The sequence below is a fragment of the Haemaphysalis longicornis genome, unplaced genomic scaffold (genome assembly GCF_048455015.1).
Source record: "Haemaphysalis longicornis isolate Haplotype H1 unplaced genomic scaffold, Haemaphysalis longicornis Haplotype H1 scaffold_1, whole genome shotgun sequence".
NCBI classification, from domain to species: Eukaryota; Metazoa; Arthropoda; class Arachnida; order Ixodida; family Ixodidae; genus Haemaphysalis; species Haemaphysalis longicornis.
In genome coordinates this window covers 134,479,278-134,501,121 of record NW_027526203.1, presented here as the reverse complement: position 1 = coordinate 134,501,121, position 21,844 = coordinate 134,479,278, and the positions used below count along the sequence as shown (strand labels likewise).

Sequence of the window (21,844 nt, the reverse complement as noted above, 5' to 3'; positions counted from 1 at the left end):
ATTAAAAGACACATCGATGAACTGCAAGGACCCATCATTTGGTAATTCATGGGTGAAATTCAAGCCTTCCGAACACTCTAGGAATGTTTGCTTAACGGTCTTGACTAAAACGTTCACTTCCTCTGGCTTCACCGACCTAGTAACAACCATGTAATCATCGACATACCTAAAAATCTTTGCTATCTTAGCCGTGTCAATATGCGTCTCAATGCTCCTGTCACACTTTGCTAAAAACAAATTACTTAAAACCGGTGCAATACACGACCCGATGCAGACGCCTTGTTTCTGGATAAAAGATTCATTGTTAAAAGTGACAAAAGTGGCAGAAAGATAAAATGACAGCAATTCTAAAAAGTTACCTACAATTATACCCGCCTTGTTCTGGAAGGATACTGGCCCAGACTCTTCAATTGCATCTATGACTGTAACCAGAAGTTCCCCTTGAGGAATTGAATAAAATAGGTCCTCTACATCGATAGAAAAGGCAGACAAGTGGTTCAACACACGTTCATTCTCATGAAAAAATGTCAAAATATCTTCCGAGTTGCGGACCAAATACGGGTCGTTCACTATAAGACTACTGAGATGTTTCTGCAAAAACCTAGAAATGACTCCTTGCCATGAACCTTTCTCAGTCACCATCGCTCTAAAGGGAATGGCTTCCTTGTGGGTCTTAGCCGAAAAGAAAATAGACAGGCTATCTTTTTTTGCAGCTGAAACATACTTTCGAACGCCTTCGAGATTAAGCTGCTCACACAACGCTGAGGCTTTCTTCTTCACTTTTGACGCTACCGAATCGAATTTTACAAAGTTCTTAGCTACTGCTTCTGTGGCTTTTGATTCATAAACCGTCTTTGGCATGACAGCGAACCCGCCTTCCTTTCCCGCCACTAACAGGGAAAGGTTATTGCTGCGCAGAAATTCAGTTGCCCTTTTTACACAGTTAGGGACACGTACACTTCCTTCTCTTGAACTAAGGCAATCAACGCCTTCTGCAATACACCTTTTTTTGTTATCTGCATCAACTCGGTCGGCCACTTTTCTTACAATCGTGAGCATTCCCACAGGCGTCTCTACCGGTTCAGTACAAAACTTAGGCCCAAAGCTTAGAATTCCTTCTACAGACGCAGGCAAGTCTACCTGTCCAATACAAGTCACCTTTCCAGGACATGCGGCGACTTTCTCTTGGCCTTTCTTCACAGCACGGAGAGACGGCAAACACTTTGACCAGAGGAACTCTGTCACCCTGGCTGCGTCACAGGAGAACTGGCGGTACAGTCCATCTGCGTCACGTGCACCAACCGACGCACAGTAGACCCGAAGGCAGTCATATAGGTAACGCACCTGTCGCCTCAGTTCGGACCTCAGAATCTTCGTGATCCTTGTACCATGTCGCAGCGAAGGGAGGCAAGGACGGAAAAGCGCTTCAACCTCCGGTGGGTTGAGTCGGTGTCGCAAGGCGAAGGAACAGCATCTTGCACGGCATGTCGTGATGGCTATGAGATTTGTTAAAGATGCAGATGGGTTGGCACATAAAACAGGAGGAAGAACAGGGCCTAATGTACTAGAAAGAATACTTGTTAATGCGTAAATGTGGGCTAGTTGGTTCGAACTGTGAAATATTGGTGTCTGCGACAACCGGCGTCGGCCCCTACGATTGGTAACTGACATGTATGTAGTCTTTGAAGGGGACAGATTCAATCCAATGTTTGAGCACCCCCATGAAGTAATTTCCAAGGCAGTCTGTAGACCTGCTTGTTGCCGGTGCAGTTTATTGTGCACAGACCACACAGTCACATCGTCTGCATATACGAGGCAGAAAGTGTCCGGTATTTCAGCCAGCTTCCATGTCAAAGGCAGCATGGCCACGTTAATAGCACTGGGTACAGCACAGAGCCTTGTGGCATGCCTCGCTCCGAAACAAAATGTCCCACGCGTTCTTTTCCAATGCGGATGGAGAAGGAGCGGCTCTGAAGAAAAGACGCTACGAAACAGCATACTGCTGGTGGAAGGAGGAGCCACTGTAGAAGACTGATTATTGCAGCGTGGCTCACGTTGTCATAGGCCTTTTGGACGTCCATAGCAAGGATCGTGCGGATTTTGTTCGATCTGCCACCTAAGAGCACCAAAGATGAGAGGTGGTCTAGGCCATCGTCTGTGCCCAGGTGCGTACGAAACCCAATCTGAGCCGGGTGGTACCATCCGTAACGTTCTAGCCACCATGTAAGGCGCGTGGCTAGCATCCATTCAAGGAGCTTCCAGACGGTCGATGTTAGTGCGATTGGGCGAAGATTACTCAGATGGTCAGGAGGCTTCCCAGGTTTTGGTATTGGCACTACTTCGGCGTGCTTCAAGGCGACCGGAACGTCACCAGAGGTCCAGATAGAGTTCAGCCAGTCGAGTAGCCACTGTAGACTCGGACCGTCGATGTTCTTGAACGCTTCGTAAGTCACACCGTCTGGGCCTGGTGCTGTGCGTAACTTCACTTTGTCTATTGCCGCCAGAAACTCAGCCAGGTGAATGGTGCCTGAATCCCGTCAAGGTCTTCCTGACTGGGAGGCGAACCAGCCTCTGGGGGCAGAGTAGGTGAGCAGGCAAATGGTGGTGGAGCTTGGTCGTACTTTGGGAAGAACTCCTTGGCCACTTGAGGAGCAAACTGGCACGCAGTCCGCCCAGACGCGAGGCACGCATTGGCAGCCGGTTCTTGGGGGCGTCCACCGAGCTCCATACGGCGAAAAGTGCGCCAGATAGACGCAGTGGTAGAGGATGGCCCTAGTGAGGCACACCAGTCCAGCCACCGTTGCCGAGATATATACTTCTCATGGCGGCGAACTGCAGCCGTAAGACGGTGCAACGAGGTGCACAATTCTGGATTTGAAGGATCTCTATTGGCTGCCAGTTCCGCTCGGCGGCGAGCAGCCCACAAATTTAAGAGATGTAGGTCTGGTGTTGGCTTGTTTTCTTCTACCCAAGAAGTCCGCGTGGCATCCCGGAGAGCCGCACATAGCACATACAGGGGATCAGATGGGTCTTCATGAACTGAGGCGTTCAGAGCTCTCCGAAACACAGCAGCGGCGGCGGTGCGGACGTTTTACAACGGGAGCCAAGCCGATTCGGATGGGATAATGATCACTGCCCCAGCAGTCCGGCTCCCGATTCCAAGACACAGGCTGCGCTCCAAGCCACCAAGAAAGGTCAGGGGAGTACGAAGGGCTGCGCGGGTGGTCACGACGACGAGTTGGAGTGTCGACAGGAGCACAATGTGCGCATCAGTGAACGCGTCCAACACCAGACCTCCTCGTGCGCTTGAGTAGGGGTATCCCCAAGTCGGATGCGGCGCGTTGAAATCTCCACCTACCAGCACTGCGCACCCCGGGTGCGCGCGAAGGAGATTTTCAACCCAACCAAGACGCAACACGGGGGGAGCGTCCGCTGTGCGGGCGCACGTAACATGACACCAGTATGATGTCAGTTTGAGGGAGGCGCACTAACACGGCCACCACTTCCTGCCATTCACTGCACCACGGTTCTAATTTCAGCTGAGCCCGGGGGTGACAGCTGGCGACATAGACAGCAGCCTTGCCTGGATGTTCATTCACACTGCTACACCGACGATCCGGAATGGTGGGCGAGACGTAGGAGTTGAATCCGGGGAGACTCGGAAGAGAGTTGGTCTCTTACAGGAGCAGAGCCCAAACGGGGAGACCTCCGATATGCATCCGGTAGCGAAGCTCCCCAGCCTTATTTGCGAGTCCCCGGCAATTCCACTGAAGCACGCACTTGTGGTTCGTTTGGATCACTGCAACGATAAAAGGTGAGTCAGCAAAACGGACGAGAGCTGTTGCAGTTGCTGCGCCACAAAATGAATGAGTTCGATCGGAGACAGCTTGCCAGCTGGCGATGACACGTGTGGGACAGGCGTAGCAGGAGCAGACGAGCGAGTGTAAGCGGTTGCTGAGCGCTGAGAAGAGCGGGACAGAAGAGTCCTTCGGTGACGAAGACGTCGGACCTCTTCCTGGAGCGTAGCAATCCGCTTTTCAAGTTCTACCACCTCCTCGGGAGCTTCCATAGTTGACTCATGCGGTGGATTCTGACGTTTGCGCCGTACCTTGCCATGCTTGACTGCGTCCTTGTACGTAAGAACGTCTTCGGGCTCGTCATCCACGCCTAATGAAGGAAACTCTTTTTCGGTGGGAGTCAAGATGGCGTACCGGTTAGAAGTCTTGACCTCAACGTCGGACCCGACTTGCAGTGGCGCTTTGCGGTCGCGAGTATTCTTGCGACGAGTTTCGATAGCTTTGCGCTTAACGGGGCAGTCCTTGGATGTGACGTCGTGGTCATCCTTTTTACAGATTCCACATTTATATTTGGCGGTTTCTTGGGACTTCTCGGCGGTGTCTTCAGGTTGAGGGCAGGAGGCACGCATATATGGCCAGGCCGAAAGCACCTGTAGCAATATATTACGCCTGACTTGTAAGGGCGGAATTGCAGTATGCAGCCATAATATGTGATGCGCGCTGGCGGAGACGTCGGACCCTGAAGGGTGACAAGGCATGTTCGGCTGCGACCCATGTACCCGGCTTGCAAGATCTTGTGACTAGTGCACTTAAGTGTTGCCGCAAGCACCTCTGGGGACTCGTCTGGGTCAACGCCGGAAACTACATACCTGCGGAGATCTCAGCCCGAAATCAGGTACGCTTGAACGGGTAGTGCGGTGCGACCAGGTAGAGGAATTGCCCTCAGGCCATAGAGACGATCCACATCATTTAGCGAACGCACCCACACGGAGACGCTGTTAGTGGGCCGGTGAATCGCGAAGCCCTGGAACCCCGTGGTTTGGAGACAGGAATCCAATGTGGCTTGTAGGACCCGGTTCGGCAGCGTCGTCACATTGAAGCACTCCCGTGGTTTTATCGCCACTTTGTATAGCGGAGATAACCCGGGGGTCACCGTATGCACTTCAGATGCACGGCCGCGTTTATGCGCAAAAGTGTCCTGAGTCGGTGTAGCAGGCGAGTCCGATGGTTTGTCACATGTCCGCTTCTTGGTGTTAGTCGAACCGCCATTAGCCGTTGCCGCAATTGGCTCGTCCTCCATTGGATCTGGGGCAGCAGGAGTCGCTTCAGCGTTCATACTGTGGCGTTTCAGCGTCGCATCCATGCACAGCGAGCGCAGCGCAGGCGTTGCTATAGCAACTGCGGCGCGCCTAGGTCTAGTGCCAGCGATGACGGCGGACGCTAGGCCTACTCGGCGACGATGATGCTGCGCTGGCCCGGGGCCCACATCCGCGCCTCGGGCGTCGTCACTGACCCGTCGTTGAGGTGCCAGAGGTCCGTGAGCAAGACGACAGCACTGTTCGCAACAGGTCCAAGGTTGAGACCTGGGAAACGCGACCAAAACACCGAAGAGCGACGTGTCACACTCTTGGCTTGGCTGAGCGGCGATGCGCCGGAGCTCGCGCGGCCGCCTGCAGACGAAAGATTTAATTAAGAAACGGCAAAGCATGACAGTCCACACCCCCGCTGATAGAATAGAACTAGCGGAGCTTTCGAAGTTAATCTATAATCGTAAACAGCTGACATACGGAGGCAGGGATTTATACACCCCCCCCCCCCCCCCCGCTTCTAACAGAAGAAGCAGGCCGCTATGCGGCTCACCTGTGCAAAGAAAGCTGGCTATTCTTTTCCGACAGTCTCCGGGGCCAACTCAGTACATCAAATATCTGGAGACTGCTCAGATATCTTATGTACCCTTCAAAAAGCAAGACCGAGTCAAATCAAACCATGCAAAAAATAATTCAGTCTCACCCAGGAGATTCCACTGCCCTCATGAAGTCCCTCCTGGACAAATATCTCCCCGTCCATCCGAAAACGCCACTACCGCCGTACTCGGGACAACCAAATCCCAAACTGGATGAAGACATCTACATCCATGAAGTAAAAGTGGCACTGCAGACCATCAGATGCAACACAGCCCCAGGGGTGGGCGGCATAACCAACAAGCTTCTAGCGAACTTGGATGATGATTCCTTTATTGAACTCACCGCCCACCTGAAGACGGTATGGAGGTCGGGCCAACTTCCGTAAGAATGGAAGACGGCAGACGTGCGCCTTATTCCGAAGCCCAGAAGACCACAAAGCACCGAGAACCTGCGACCTATATCACTAACCTCGTATTTTGGAAAGCTTCTAGAGCTCGTCATTCACAAAAGGCTACAGCAATACCTCGAACAAAATAACATGTTCCCACATACCATGTGTGAATTTCGCAATCACCTCTCCACGCAGGACATCCTTCTTCAACTGAAGGAAGAGGTTATGCTGAAATGCTCGATGGATAACCCGAAAGCCATCTTATCCTTGGATTTAAAAGGTGCGTTTGACAATGTCAGTCATACGGCCATACTAAAACTGAATGCCCTTAACTGCGGGGAACGCACCTACAAATACACTCGATACTTCCTCGATGGCGGGAAAGCCATTCTGAAGGTGGGAAATTTAAAGTCCAATACAGTTTCTCTCGGCAACAAGGGCACACCCCAGGGTGCGGTCCTTTCCCCCTTGCGGTTTAATATAGCTCTCGTAGGCCTCCCTCCGCTCTTGGATGCCATACCAGGCATACGCCATGGATTATATGCGGATGACATCACCATATGGGCCACTCATGGGTCAATCGGGGAAATGGAGACCAACCTATAACAGGCGGCCGATATTGTTAGTGAATACGCACGACAATGTGGTCTAGCGTGTGCGCCGCAAAAATCTGAGCTGCTTATCGTCTCACCACGCAAAAAACTCCCTCCCGGGTCGCCAACCATCTCCCTAGAAGTGTATGGCCACCCTATTGTTCCAACTTAGCAGGTGAGAATCTTAGGCATGCTTCTACAAGCGGATCTCTCCAGCACCAAACTGCTGGACCGACATAAGCACACCACGGAGCAAGTCTCCCACATGATCCGCAGGGTCAGCACAAAAACGAGAGGTATGCGAGAGACGGATGTGCTAAGACTAGTCAAAGCCTTTGTCATCTCTAGGGTTACTTACGCCCTTCCCTACGCTGTGCTCTCGAAGGCTGAAAAGGACAAGGTAGAAACTATCATACGCAAGGCATACAAGCTGGCGTTGAGACTACCTGTAAGCGCCTCGACACAGAAACTCCTACACTTGGGAGTTTATAATACCTTCGATGAACTCCTCGAAGCTCATCATATGAACCAATTATTACGTCTGAGCTCCACCTCCACCGGCAGAACAATTCTGAACCAGCTGTGCCTGCGCTCACCGCTTCAACACCCCCAGGCCGACGCGACTCAGCTTCCGCATGAGATTCGCCAATTTATTGATGTGGCCCCATTGCCCCGGAACATGCTTCCAACACATCACCAAGATCGCAGAGACGCCAGAGCTAAAGCTATCTTCAAACGGTACGGCCAAAACTCCACCACAGTATACACAGACGCCGCCTCCTATCCCGGGAGGAGAGCTATGACCGCTGTTGTGACTACAGCTCAAGCCCTCCTCACAAGTGCATCAATTAATACCACCCATGCACTACACGCAGAAGTGGCCATAGCTATAGCAACCGTTTCAGAGATCATTATTACGGACTGCCAACAAGCATGCAGAACTTTCTCCAGCGGTTAATTCGTCTCGCCCCCCCCCCCCCCGCTACACTAATTCTACTGAAGCAACCTCCACAACACCGCGTGAGGATAATTTGGGCTCCCGCCCATCCCGACGTTCCCGGAAACGAAGCTGCCATTCAGCATGCCCGTGAACTGACACACCGGGGTAGTCAGGAGTTCGGCGAGCAGTGGCGTGTCTGTCCCTGCTTGTCCTACAAAGAAATCACGCAGCACTGCCGCCTGCAGCGAAGAATGTACCCTCCTCCACACAAAAATCTCACAAAAGAACAAGAACTCCACCTTCGAGGTATCCAAACCAACACCTTTCCCCACCCAACTAGAGCTCACATTCTGGCCCCCGCCCTGTACTCGCAATGCCGCTTCTGTGAGGCTCCGGGCACGCTTTACGATATTGTGTGGGGCTGCGATAAAAACCCCCACCTACCCCCCTACCCTTCCCCTCCCCAGAGCACTGGGAGAGAGCACTACATGTCGAGCTCGGACCCTGACGACCAGCTTTGGCTGGTGAAGAGAGCCCAAGAAGCCGGACGGTCTCAAGGGGTCCTGGAATAAGGACTCTTCCCCAAGGCGAACTGCTTCGTAGGGACGTTTATTCCTCCTCCCCCTCCCCCCAACACCCCAAAAGGATTTTGACACCACCTATAAAGCTTTCACAACCACGAGCACCCTGCCCAGGGATTTCTACACCCCCCCCCAAACCTCCCCCACCCCAGGAGGATTTCGACCCCCCCCCCTCCAAATCACAATTCTGGATAAACCTTTGTACGGAAGTATAATATGGAGAGGATTGAGCATGCTGCAAAGAACGGAGGCAGCCTGAAAGCAGTGAAGAGGCGTCTATGGGGAAAACTGAGATGTATGCACTTGGACAAGCAAGTCGATGTCATCACAAATAGGGATAAAATAGTTATAGTAGCCGATGAGTTCTATAGAGATCTGTACAGTATCCGCGACATCAAGGATAATACCGAACGAGGAAGTAGTCCAGAGGAGTTAGACATCCCACCAGCAGCGATAGAAGAAGTAAGAAAGGCTTTGAAAGAAATGAAAGGGGGCAAAGCACCTGGTGAGGATCAGATAACAGCAGTCCTCTTGAAGGATGGCGGGCATATTGTACTAGTAAAACGGGCAAACCTGTACACGCAATGCCTAATGACTACGAGTGTACCGGAATCTTGGAAGAACGCGAACATCATACTAATCCATAAGAAAGGTGACATGAAGGACTTGAAAAATTACAGGCCGATCAGCTTACTGTCAGTCGTCTACAAGTTCTACCAAGAATTTCTGCCAAGTCGTCTACCAAGAATTCCTGCCACCTTAGATTTCAGTCAACCTAAAGAACAAGTAAGGTTTCGTAAAGGCTATTCAACAATGGATCATATTCACACGATCAATCAGGTGACAGAGAATATGCTCGAAGCTCAACCCCTATATATAGCCTTATAAATTATGAGACAGAATTTGACTCGGTTAAAACCTCAGCAGTCATTCAGGCATTGAGGAATGAGGGCGTAGAAGAGCATTACGCAAGAATACAAGATTAATGGGTCCACGCTACCCCCGTCCTCCGTAAAATACCTATAAGGAAGTAAAATACTTTTAAGTAAGGGCGTCAGACAAGGAGACACAATCTGTCCAATGTTATTCACAGCATGTTTACAAGATGTCTTCAGAACATCGGATTGGGAACAGGTGGGCGTAAGGGTTAATGGAGAATGCCTCAGTAACCTACAGATTTGCTGATGACGTTGCTTTGCCAAGTAACTCGGGGGACGAATTGCAAAGTATGATCCCCGCACTGGACATGCAGAGTAGAATCGTGGACCTGAAAATTAGTATGAAGAAAACGAAAGTAATGCTCAATAGCCTCGGGAAAGAACAGCGGTTTGAGATAGGAGGCGAGTCAGTGGAAGTGGTAAGCGAATATATCAACTTTGGCCAAGTAGTGACCCCGGATCCCAACCACGAGGCAGAGATAATAAGGAGGACAGGAAAATATGGGGTGGAGTGCCTTCAGCAGGCATTCCCAGATAATGAATGGCAGCCTACCATTGTTCCTGAATACAAAAGTGTATGACAGTTGCATCTTATTGGTACTCACCTACGGGGCAAAAACTTGGGAGCCCACTAAAAGGGTTCAACTTAAACTGAAGACAGCTCAGCGAGCAATGGAACGGAAGATGGTGGGTGTAAAATTAAGGGACAAGAAGAGAGCGGAGTGGATCACAGAACAAACGCGTGTTAAGGACATATTAGCAGAAATTAGGAAGAAGAAATGGATGTGGGCAGGGCATGTAATGCGAAGGCAAGATAACCGTTGGTCATTAAGGGTAACAGAGTGGATCCCTAGAGAAGGCAAGCGTGGCAGGGGGCGGTAGAAAGTTAGATGGGGAGATGAGATCAAGAAGTGTGCGGCGATAAATTAGTCGCAGTTAGCACAGGACTGTAGGGGCCGCTGGCCACTCTGACACGTGTGAGCGAGAGCGCGAGAGCGCCTGACGTGGAGCGCGTGCTCCGGGGCTGTCTGGAATAAAGGAGTTCCATTCTTGCTGCTGAACGGGTCGGTCGTCTCTCTCGTGGGCTCCGAACATGGTGTCATAAGTGTTCAGCCATGCCTAGCGACCCAGATTTTCCCGTCGTCCGTGTCGGCGCCTCCGGACAGGCGCGTAGCCAGGATTTTTGTTCGGGGGGGGCTAAGATTGTTCTCGTCCCCCCCCCCCCCCCCGAACAAAAAAAGTGCGGTAGTTTGCAAGCACCCTTAAAGGCTATGAAGATAAAATACATGTTTGGTTCATTCAAAAGTCTGCCTTGTCCCGATATCAATGATACCAGTTTTATCGCAATCTTCAAAGGAATAATCAAAATATTAAATTAAACGTTTGAAGCAATGGCGAATCCCCGCCCACTTTCCGGCCACGATTTCACTATGACAGTTCAGGATCTTGTTGGTACGATTGGCGCCCAACGACTTAAGTCACCGCCAAGGAACATGACTGCGCGATTGTGGACGGGCCTCCATTGATCTTATCATTTGAATTCTAACGTGCAGTTAACACACTCATAACTACGCGTTAGTGCTAGCCTATATATATACCACTCCTGCCGATATCACTTCACTGCAGCGCTAAATTTAAAAAATTTTGACATTTGTTGCATTGCTTCGGTTTAAAAAAACGCCTGTGATTGGAATGGAGCTGTGCGAGTTACCAAAGGCTAGTTGCTATTCAATTGAACAAGGTTGTATTTTGTCTTTAAAAGGCTCTTTAAGGTTCTCTCATGATATTGGTGTTGATTATGATTGTATTTGTGCCAGCTGAAGTTGTAAACTGGGCGGAAATCCGCAGACCACGTGGTACAAATCTCTGCCCGTGATACGGGACGTACATTGCACGCACAGGAACCTTGTGCAGGCATTGCATTAAACGGCCATAGTTTCATGCAATTACTTGCTTTATCTCAACGTGTGGAGTATGATAGGTGTGACAACCGCAATAAAATGACGTAGGCCGTAAGAATTAGATTTTTTTTATTTAGTTGTCCTTGTCCAAAATGAAAAATAAAATGTTTTGCGTACGCCTGCACAGTAGCGGCCAGTGTCAGGCCAATGGAGCTCATTCTGTGCAGTATACATCGATTCTATGCACTTGCGTTATCTGTAGCGCAGATCTTATCTTTAAAAATGAGAGGCTATGAATTATACATACAATAAGCGTTATATCTCTAGCAATAATTTTAACAAATATCAACCCTAAACACACAGACATCATGCGCAATAACAGCGCTGTTAAGCACGAAAATTACATGAACATGGCAAGATTTGTCCACACCAAAGCGTAATAATTCAGCCATTGGTATTTGTTAAGTCATGCCAGTTTAAATTTGCGCTTCTGTTTTGAGTCTCAACACACTCCATTTCGTAGCTTCTATCAGGTCTCCGGGCGGACATGAGAAGCTTGTGCTTTGTAACATAATGGATCTGGTTTACATTTCGGCACAGCCTAAATGTAGAGTCTGCTGTAATGAGCTTGGTGTTCTGAAATAGTTGCATTATTACCTGTCAAGTTTTCAATGCTTCGTGCATAAATGCCCTATAGTCTGCCTGAAGGCGTGTACTATCCAGTAACTTTTCTGGAGCAGCCACCCCATTTAGCTACCACTCCTAGATGAGGTAGAGCAAGTCACTGCAAAGTTCACCATTCGATGCTGTATCGAACTTTATATTTAGCAAGAAAAAATAGTAACGCAAAGACGACGATGCCTGACCGTACTCTTGCGGTTAGGCATGTTCTGTGCAATCTGAGCAAAATATTGCTGTTTTGAATTTTGTCGTGAGATCTGAGGAAAGAGTTATAATGCGGTCCTACCATTTTGGTTTCAAACTTTAATGAAAGGACATACTTTTTTAGCTGACGCGTGCACTGCCATTTTTCAGCCGAGTACACACTGCCGGTTTTAAAGCTAAACGATAAAAAAATATCAGTGCATAAGCATGGGTGGCTCTGGAATGTATAGGGCGCACATGAGTTTTGTAGTTTTTGTTAGAGACGCGGGAAATGGAAATTATGTTGGGAATCTCCTTGGCCCACCAGAAAACGGAGGATTGGGCAGCTGTGCAGAGCCAGCATGACCTTCGGGCGTGGTGCGATGCGCGAAACAAGTCAGCATTTTGTTTTCCGGAGTGCACCAAGAAACCATGCGCATTGGCATGGCCCCGTATACAGAAAGACCAAAGACTACCATGCTTCAGCATGAAGCGGACAGTAATGACATAGTTAAACTTGGTTGACAGCGAGCGTGATGTTGAAACTGAAGCATGGTTTCAGGCTATACGACAGGATAGATTGGCTAAAAGTTGCAAAGTTGTTTACCGTGATAATTCCTCGGTCATTTCGGTTACTTAGGAAATGCTGACGATTGCTCAAAATGTCCTTTATGCAACATTTTAGAATGTATAAGTAGCAGTTGTGGATTCAGGAATAAAGACAACAGCGCGCACCCGTATGTGTGTGTGCGGGGGAGGGGGGGGGGTGAGCGGAGGAGGAGGGCGGAGGTGTGCTGGTGCTCTTGAGGGGGCCTGCTGTCTGTAGCCCGTTTATTTAATTAGGAAATTATGTTGTCTTGCACGACCGATTGAGCCTTGAAAGAACGATACTCCTGCGTCCACAGAACTTCAAAGAAGGCCAGGAAGAGTTAAAGGAAAATTCTACCAGAAAGGCACGTTCGTTTCTTCGCCACCAGTACGAAGGTCCTTCACTTGCGCTGTGCACGTACGCTGCTATGGGTTTAAAATTGGGTGTAGCAGTCGATGCACGCGTAGATAATAAACGCGGTAACAAAAGTCCCGATAACGCGCACACAATGCAACAGCGGCTACATCACATGGAGTTTCGTTCCAGTAAAAGCAAACTATTAAAACTGCAGCCAGAACAAATATATTTTTCACTCTTCATGTACTGATACTCACGCTGTCCCGATACACTCTGAGTAACCCTCTCAAACTTCCTGCATAATAAAATATTTAGGCGTTACAGGAGTTGAATTTACGTTTTCCCTCATTAAAAATCACCTATCCGCTCCACCGTGGGCGCTTTTAACAACCAATTCAAACGCAAATACTGCATTCGGAATAAAACGAAATACACAATTTTAGCTCGCAGACGCAAGGTACTGGGGCATCGTATAAATATAAAGAAATTATTATTTAAATATCAGAGAATGCATAACTGATCTGCACAGCACAACTTAACGTACAATGCAACCTCCATCGTCAAAAGACATCAGTGATCATGGAAGGATTAATCACTGGAAGGAAATGACTTACAATTCGAGGCCTCTTTTGGGTGTTGGCACTTGGAACATGAGCTTCTCAAAACCAGGGGCGCTTCTATCCTCGCGACATATTGCCGTTGTGTTTCAGGCCCTTAATATACACTGCTCTGGGCAGCCGCCGTCCAGAGAAAAAGCGGCCGTGGACGCAATGGAGGGGCTTTAGTTGTGATCGAGGTAGAATATGGCCACCTGATCGTTGTTACACTCGCGACGTCGTCTGCCTGTGGCAGGGCTGGTGACCGCGGTGCCTTCACATTTAGGATAAAGTCTGGGACTGGCTCGGGGAGCTGCAGCGCGCTTTTTTTGTCGAACCGCTGTTCTCCAGTTTCCTAGGTTAGGGGAGAATACCGCCGAACAAAGCTGCCTAATCGCAGGGGTGAAATTGATTGTCGCAACATCGCCGTCGGAAGGGGACACTCAGTGCGCGCAGTCTGAGCCCACTCCAACAAAACCCTCCCGGGCTCGACAGAAACGTGAAAAAGGAAGAATGAAGGGCTGACGCGAGGAAGAGGGGCGTACCTTGCTGTGTGTCTCATTCGCAAAGGCCCTTTGCCCGCGCACGACATTCATCCAGCTAAACTGCATGTTTCATCCATTACGTAGCCCCATCGCATTCTTCAGTTACCTTGCACGAGTCTTGAATGTGCACGTGCCCACGGCCGCTTGATCTCCCCTTTTCTAGGAGATGGAGCGGCCGTGGTCAGCCACCGCCGCGTGCACGTTGTTCTGCTTAACATACAAAGATCGTCTGTTCCCTTACGGGCCTGCATCGTACCAGTCTTCAACCATCAATGACCGGCGGTCCCTCTTTTTTTTTCCCGCGAGTTAGTGCGGCCCACTCCTTGCTTCCCCGGCCGAGTCAATCTCCTCTGCTGAGAAGTACTCAGCCGGCCTATTATTCTCTGTGTTGCCACATGTCTCGCACAAAGGGACACAACGCATGCCTGTGTCGTCCCGTGCGCTGAGCTTACCTGAAGGCGCCGTGGCTTTCAGGGCTGCCCCCCTCCGCAATCATCCCTCAGCGGTTCGCACCCTTCAGGGGCTTCATTTTGTCACGGCCGGACTCGACTCCCTTTCCGCAGCGCGGAAAAAGAGTCGAGTCCGGCCGTGGTTTTGTGTAAACACCCTTGCGTAGGGAAGACATTGAGTCGTGAATGCTACTACTAGTGGCACTTTCAAAGGATATGCAGCTTTGTTCGCAGGCGACGTACCAGGCATATATAGGCAGACCGGCGACGGCCGGAAAAATTTCGGGGGGGGCTGAAGCCCGGTCAGCCCCCCCCTGGCTACGCCACTGCCTCCGGACTACAAGCGGCGGCCCCATTTGTGTTCACAAATCCGGGAGAATGGCCTACGTGGATCGCCACATTCGAAGATTGTCTTCGCGTCTGGCCTCGACTCTGCGGGCGATGAACGAAAGGTTCGAACGTTACTCTACGTCATGGGACCGCAAACGCGCACCTTGCTTACTTCGCTTGGACTATCAGCACCGGAGTCGCAACCCTTCACCACAGTCAAGCAGACATTGACCCGTCATTTCGTTCATCCCGTCAACGAGATCTACGAGAGTAGACGCTTCCACCGCTGAACGCAGCAGCCTGGTGAGTCAGTAGATGCTTTCTACGCGGAGCTTCAGAACCTGGTCAAGCGGTGCAGCTACAGCAACTCAGAGGTGGAAAGCCGCTTGGTCCGAGACAGATTTGTTGTTGGCCTGTTAGACAAACAACTTACAGACCAGCTTTGCCGCAGCACGAAGCTGACAGTAGAAGAAGCGCTATACCAGGCTCGCTTGCACGAGGACGCCCAAAAGGAACGCGCTGCGCTGTCACTTAGCACGCCAGAAAACCTGAATGTCGACGCAGCTAAGAAGGGCAAGCATCGCCGCTCGACACCATCCTCCTCACTCGCTCAGCACGAAGAACGCCGGCTTTCTGGGAGCTGCAAATATTGCGGTCGCCAGCCTCACCCTCGAGAAAAGTTCCCGGCGCGGCGGGCCACGTGCAACTACTGCAAGAGGCAGGGTCACTTCGCCGATGTCTGCCGAGCAAAGAAAGGAAAAGCCAAGCTAGGCCACAGAACAGGGAGCTAGGCTCGGTGGAACTCCACGCGGTCGGCACGCGCTGTGCAAGGCACGCTGACGTGCGCGTGAATGGCATACCCGCCAAATTCAAAATAGACTCTGGCGCCAAAGTGACAGTTGTCCCTTCAACTTTTCCTGCCGTTCCCAAAGTTCTTGATCGAGCAGGAGCTCACCGGTCCAAGCAACCAGCGTTTGCCAGTGCTCGGGACGTTTTCCGCGACCCTCAACTGGAAAGACAAGTCGGCCACTCAACGACTTTACGTCATGCGAGGTCAGAACACCCCGCTACTTGGGCTTCCCGCGATAGAAGACCTGGGTGTAGTGAAGTTCGTCGACGCGACATCTTCTACGATGCCTCCTCCACAGCCTCGAATATTTCAAGGGTTGGGTGTACTTCCAGAACCGTACAAGATCCGCCTTGTACCGGATGCACAGCCCTTCGCTTTGTGCACCCCACGGAGGATTCCGATTCCATTACTGCCAGTGGTCAAAACTCAACTCGACGAGATGGAGAGTCAAGGCGTCATCCGTAGGTACGCAAACCAACGCCGTGGTGCGCCGGTCTCGTTGTTGTACCAAAGTCGACAGGTGGCTACAGGATTTGTGTAGACCTCACCAAGCTAAACCAGTATGTCCAACGGGAACGCTACGTTCTTCCTACTGTGGACTCTGTGTTAGGTCAGCTGAAGGACGCACACGTCTTCTCCAAGTTAGACGCCACATCGGGATTCCATCAGGTGAAGATTTGCCCTGAAAGTGAAGAGCTGACTACCTTCATCACACCCTTCGGTCGGTATTGCTATCGTCGCCTCCTTTCGGTAGCGCTTCCGCTCCGGAATTCTTCCAGCGCCTGATGTCTCAAATCCTGGAGGGTCTTCCGGGAGTTGTCAACATGATCGACGACATTTTGGTATTCGGGGAAGGACCGTCAGGAACATGACAAAAGACTTGAAGCCACCATGAAACGCCTAGACGAGGCCGGGGTCACGCTCAACGAGAAGAAATGTGAGTTCGGAGTCAAGTCTCTCCGTTTCCTCGGGGTTGCCGTCAACGATAACGGAGTGTCACCAGACCCAGACAAAGTCAAGGCAATCCAAAGTCTTCCGCCACCAACGGATACCAGCGGAGTACGCAGGCTACTCGGTATGGTTAGTCACGTTGGTCGCTTCCTTCCGCACCTCGCAAGCGTGACTGCGCCCATCCGAGCTTTACTTAACAAAAAGTCATTCGCCCGTAACCGCCATCAGCTGCTAACAGTAGGTCCTGCACCTGTGACTGAACTGGAGCACGTTAGTCGTGTCCGTGACGACCCCGCTACTTTAGAAATAATAACGCAGTACGCCCTTGAAAACGGCCTTTACAAATTGGTGTAGCGGTCTCACAGACTCTCTCGGACTGATCTTACTTATCCACGTCCGTTGTCAACAGCGACGTTGCCACTCATGACTTAGTGAACTGTGCCTTCTGTGAATTGGACCCCAAGACTAGAACTGTGTGCATTGTGTGAATTGTGACCTTTTGCTTTCTCCTCCCCCTTCCCATCGTCACTTCCCCGCAGGGCCTTATGGCCTCTCGTCTTTAATAAAGTTTTTCACTCACTCACTCACTGGACCTGGGGTGTGGATCAAGATACCGCGTTTAAGAAGGTCAAGGAGATGCTCAGCTCAGACTGTTGCATAGCTCCGTCGTTTCCAGCCGTGGTCTCGGCGGATGCAAGTTCGTATGGTATCGGCACCGTGCTTCTCCAAAGTCAACCCTGTGGTGCTCGACGCGCTGTCGCCTTCGCTTCGAGATGTTTGACTCCAACAGAAGCCCGCTGCAGCCAGACAGAGAAGGAGACACTGGCGATAACATGGGCTATAACGCGGTTCGACCAGTACCTGCGTGGTCTCTTCTTCACGGTGGAGTCTGACCATCAAGCCCTTGTAGCTCTTCTCGGACATAAAGACCTCGATCAGCTGCCACCAAGGATTCAGCGCATGCGCATAAAGTTGATGCGCTACCAATTTCAAGTAGTACGTGCCGGGGAAGTTGCTGGCAACAGCAGACACGCTGTCCAGAGCTCCCTGCGATACCGCTCCCCCCAAATTAGTAAATGCTGTTGAACTCTTCATTGGGGATGTCTACAAAGGCTTCTCAGCACCAGTAGCAAGCCGCCTCGAAGAGATTCGACAAGCCCAGCTCCACGATGAGGAATGCCTCGCAGTCAGTGGTTTCGTAGAAAATGGCTGGCCAGACAAGTGCAAGGTTCCAGTTCACCTCGTGCCATTTTGGAAGGAAAGGGCAAGATTGAGCACTTTTGGACCGCCGCCTAGTTATCCCTCGGGCGTTGCGAGCCAATTTGCTGGCCCTCCTTCATGACGGACATCAAGGACTTCGCCGGTGCAAGGAACGAGCAAGAGAAAGTGTCTGGTGGCCTGGGTGCAACATGCACATTGAACACATGGTTACAAGCTGCGAACAGTGCGCAACCAACAGAGTGGTAAACCCCGAACCACTCATGCCTACGACACCGGATCGTCCGTGGCAACATCTTGCGATCGACCTATTCCACTGCAAAGGCCGTGAGCACGTTGTCGTTGTAGATTACTACTCGCGGTTTCCCAAAGTAGTGTCCCTCACTTCCACGACTACCGTAGCAGTGATAAACGCGGTCAAGAGTTGCTTCGCGCGGCACGGGATCCCTGGTGTCATTCGGACAGACAATGGACCACAATTTTCATCAAACGAGTTTGCCAAGTTTGCTCAAACGTACGGTTTTCGCCATGAAACCAGCAGCCCGCGGTACCCGCAAAGCAATGGGGAGGCGGAACGCATGGTACGGACGGTAAAGAACCTTCTGGAAAAAAGCGATTACCCGTACCTGGAACTCCTATCCTATCGTGATACACCGGGACCATCCGGATTTTCCCCAGCCCAGCTTCTGATGGGACGCAATCTTCAGACGCGACTTCCGAGTCTTCCAGAACGCCTGAGTCCACATACCCCAAGTCATCGGGAGTTCAAGAATAGGGATGCTGCCTATAAAGCCCATCAAGCCAAGGCGTTCAACTATCGACACCGCGCTAGTCCGTTGCCGCCTTTAACAGCCGGTGACCGTGTACGGGTGAATGACCTAAACTGCCCTGCCACACTCCTCAGCCCAGCTCAAAGGCCTCGCTCATTCGTGGTCGAAACACCAAGGGGCGTCGTGCAAAGAAACCGCCACCACTTGGTACGGTTCCAGCCCAACGCGACGCAGGACTCCGCGTCACACGAGGGAGAAGAGTGGACGGGACACGAAGAGGAAGAGAGTACGGGAAGATCGCCAACTTCTGGGACAGTTTCTGTTCCTGATTCGGCGCGGTCTCCAGGCAGCTATCGCACGAGATCTGGTCGAGTGGTCCGGCCCCCGCAAAGACAGAACTTATAGCGTTCGTGTGTACCCCTTTGTTAGAGTCTGAGAGGGGAGATGTAGGGGCCGCTGGCCACTCTGACACGTGTGAGCGAGAGCGCTTGACGTGGAGCGCGTGCTCCGGGGCTGTCTGGAATAAAGAAGTTCCATTCTTGCTGCTGAACGGGTCGGTCGTCTCTCTCGTGGGCTCCGAACAAGGACCGGGATAATTGGAGATCTGTGGGAGAAGCTTTTGCCCTGCAGTGGGCGTAGACAGGCTGATGATGATGATCATGAAGTAAAAACTAGCGCGAGCTCCTTGTGGTTCCACGAGCGCGTCCGACTCGTGGCGTCAAAGCGCGCCAAGGGAAGCTGACAAGTACAGCTGGTGCTACTCGGCACTGTCAGATTTACTCGCGTCATGCGCCATTAATAGAAAGTGCTTGGACACCGGGAACAGCGCAAGTTTCTGGGCCGCAACAAGCTCGGTCAATCGCGCTAGTACGGCAACCATGCCCGAGTGCCGGAGGCGCGCCTTCAAACGAGCCACATAGGCGGACCTGAGTGTCCCCAGGAATTTTTAAACAAATTAGTCTAAGTGTTCTCGGTGTGCATTTGTGCATCAGTATTGTCCCAAAATTTCTACACTCCGTCCCCTGTAATTTCCTCGCTCGATTTAGAGTCTTCCCACCCACTTCTAAGCAATAGTCTTTTTTGATAAAAGGGGGTAGAGAAAGGGGGAGAGATCATCAATTTGGTGGGATCCGAATTCTAGGACCCCAGACGCTATTTAGCCAGCTCTGGCCAAGCAGCGCGAACTGCATTGCAGGGTCCGAGCTGCACAGATCGACCTTCCTCCCAGGACACCTAAAAAAACAATCTTACGTGTTGGCCAATGTCCCCCTCCCTCCCAAGTGGGCGCGTGCCATGGCAATGCCGTGGCACAAGCATCGCAGTCAATCTCACGTGTTGGCCAATGCCCTTCTCCCTCCCAAGTGGGCGCGTGCCATGGCAATTCCGTGGCACAAGCATCGCCGTCACGCGGAGCCAGAGCCGCGTTCGAACGCAACAGCACAGACAACGCGCCCTGCTGTGCCTCTCAGCGCACGACGGGCCGATGGACTCAGGTGGCCACGAAGAGGAGATCCCGGGCGCCGCCGGGGACCGAAAGGCGAGCGGGAACAGCTGGGCTGCCGGCCGCAGGCAGTCGTCGTCCAGCAGCAAGGCGGCGGCCAACTTCTGCTACGGGGCGCCCCCGTGCCCCTTCCGACCGACGGAGGGCCAGGCACTGTTCGTACGGCAGCAGCAGGGTGCCATGCAGGGGCCGCCGCCCTTTCCCAGCGGCCTCGACTGCGGGGCCCCTTTCTCGGAGGCCAGGCCCCCAGGGAGCGAGGCTGCCGACCAGCAGCTGTGCGAAGGCCCCCCCAAGACCGTGGCGCCTTTCGGGGCCCCAGAGCCGGCTGAACTGGCTGCCCCAGTGCCCCCCGAGTTGAGCACGCTCCACACGCCGCCCGGCATTCTCTTCGGACTTCGCGACACGTCCTTTGGCTTGGACGTCTACAGAAAGTTTGCCGAGCCGGAAAGCGAACACGACCTGAGGCTGGTCAATGCTCTCAAGACGGGCTTCGCCCTGGCCAGCCGGAGCATGCTGTCGCGGGGGCAGTCGGATGGGTCGCGCCTGGGCTCGATCGGCGGCAAGCAGACTGTCAAGTACGGCCAGCTCAATACCACCACTGCACCGATATCGGCGAACCAGCGGCCCGAAACTGAGGAACCTGCGGTGGTCGCAATGCCACCACAGCCACTTCAGCCGCTCTCACAGCTTGGTCAAGCCTCCAAAGAAATGGCTGACAGGGCCACAGCTGCAGCAGCCCGCCAAACCCTGCAGGCCCCTGGTGCTCCCTTCCAGCTTCCAATCCGCCGAAACCACTGGCCCAGCCACTGAAAGCCCCCTGACGGCCACTGAAAGCCCAAGTCCCTAGAGGGATGTGCAGGGGAAAGCAGTGCTCCTGGTGCTTCCTTCCAGCTTCCGATCTGCTGAAACCAGAGGCCCAGCCACTAAAAGCCCCCTGAAGGCCACCGAAAGCACAAGTCCCTAGAAGGATGTGCAGGGAAAAGCACTTGTGCAGGGTGCATTCTGGAAAAATAAAGGTACTGCACCACGCTACATTGCATTCTTTGTTGTTCGTGGTGGCAACTTTTATTTAGCCACAGCAAACAGGCCTAGATCAGGTATGAAATACATGGTACGGCTTCAGGCTAGTTGGTTCGTAAACGGACACAAGTTGACACGAAATGAGTACTGTTTGCCGCATGTTCCTTGACTGTTGTCCATTTTCTGTAGTTTTATTCCAACCAGATGCTAAATACCAAACCACTGTTGTATGCATGTTGGTTCAAAAATTTACCTCTACAGTATGCGAGCCACGCAAAAGATGCTTTGCATGATTCAAAAACAGCCTTGTACCTGCCGCGAGAAACCTAATTTGAACTGGGACGGCTAATACAAGTGAAGCCAAGCAGGTATAAGAAAAATGACTATCCTAACAATTCCCATTTCTAGGAACCATGTCCAGCACCATTTGAAGCATTTTTTGGCTGTAGCTGTGAAGATCTGTGCGAAAAGCAGGAACAAGTTCTAAAAAAGATGAGGGCCGAGCAGACATGGGTACTGTGAAATCCTGCATGAACACAAAGAAGAGACAAGGCTACGAGAACTACACCTTCTCCGTCCTTTTTTTTTTCTTACTGCCCTTTCTGGATCATAGGTTAATACACCAAGTTTTCCACATTACCGGCACCAGATTACACTGCTGCTTAAGACTTTTGGTTGACCGAAATTGACTGGTGACATTACGGTCTCGCGCACTTCTTTTAATGTGCTAGTGACCCCAGACCATTCACTTAGCTGTTG

The 21,844-nt window shown here is 51.6% G+C and overlaps 1 protein-coding gene across 1 annotated transcript; it reads left to right on the top strand.

The window, feature by feature from the left end:
• The first annotated feature begins 18,057 nt into the window (after positions 1 to 18,057).
• On the top strand, positions 18,058 to 19,142 carry LOC144152169 (uncharacterized). The gene has a single exon (XM_077683420.1). It carries the CDS (start codon positions 18,058 to 18,060, stop codon positions 18,967 to 18,969), a length of 912 nt encoding a protein of 303 aa, XP_077539546.1. The 3' UTR covers positions 18,970 to 19,142.
• Positions 19,143 to 21,844: the final 2,702 nt, after the last annotated feature.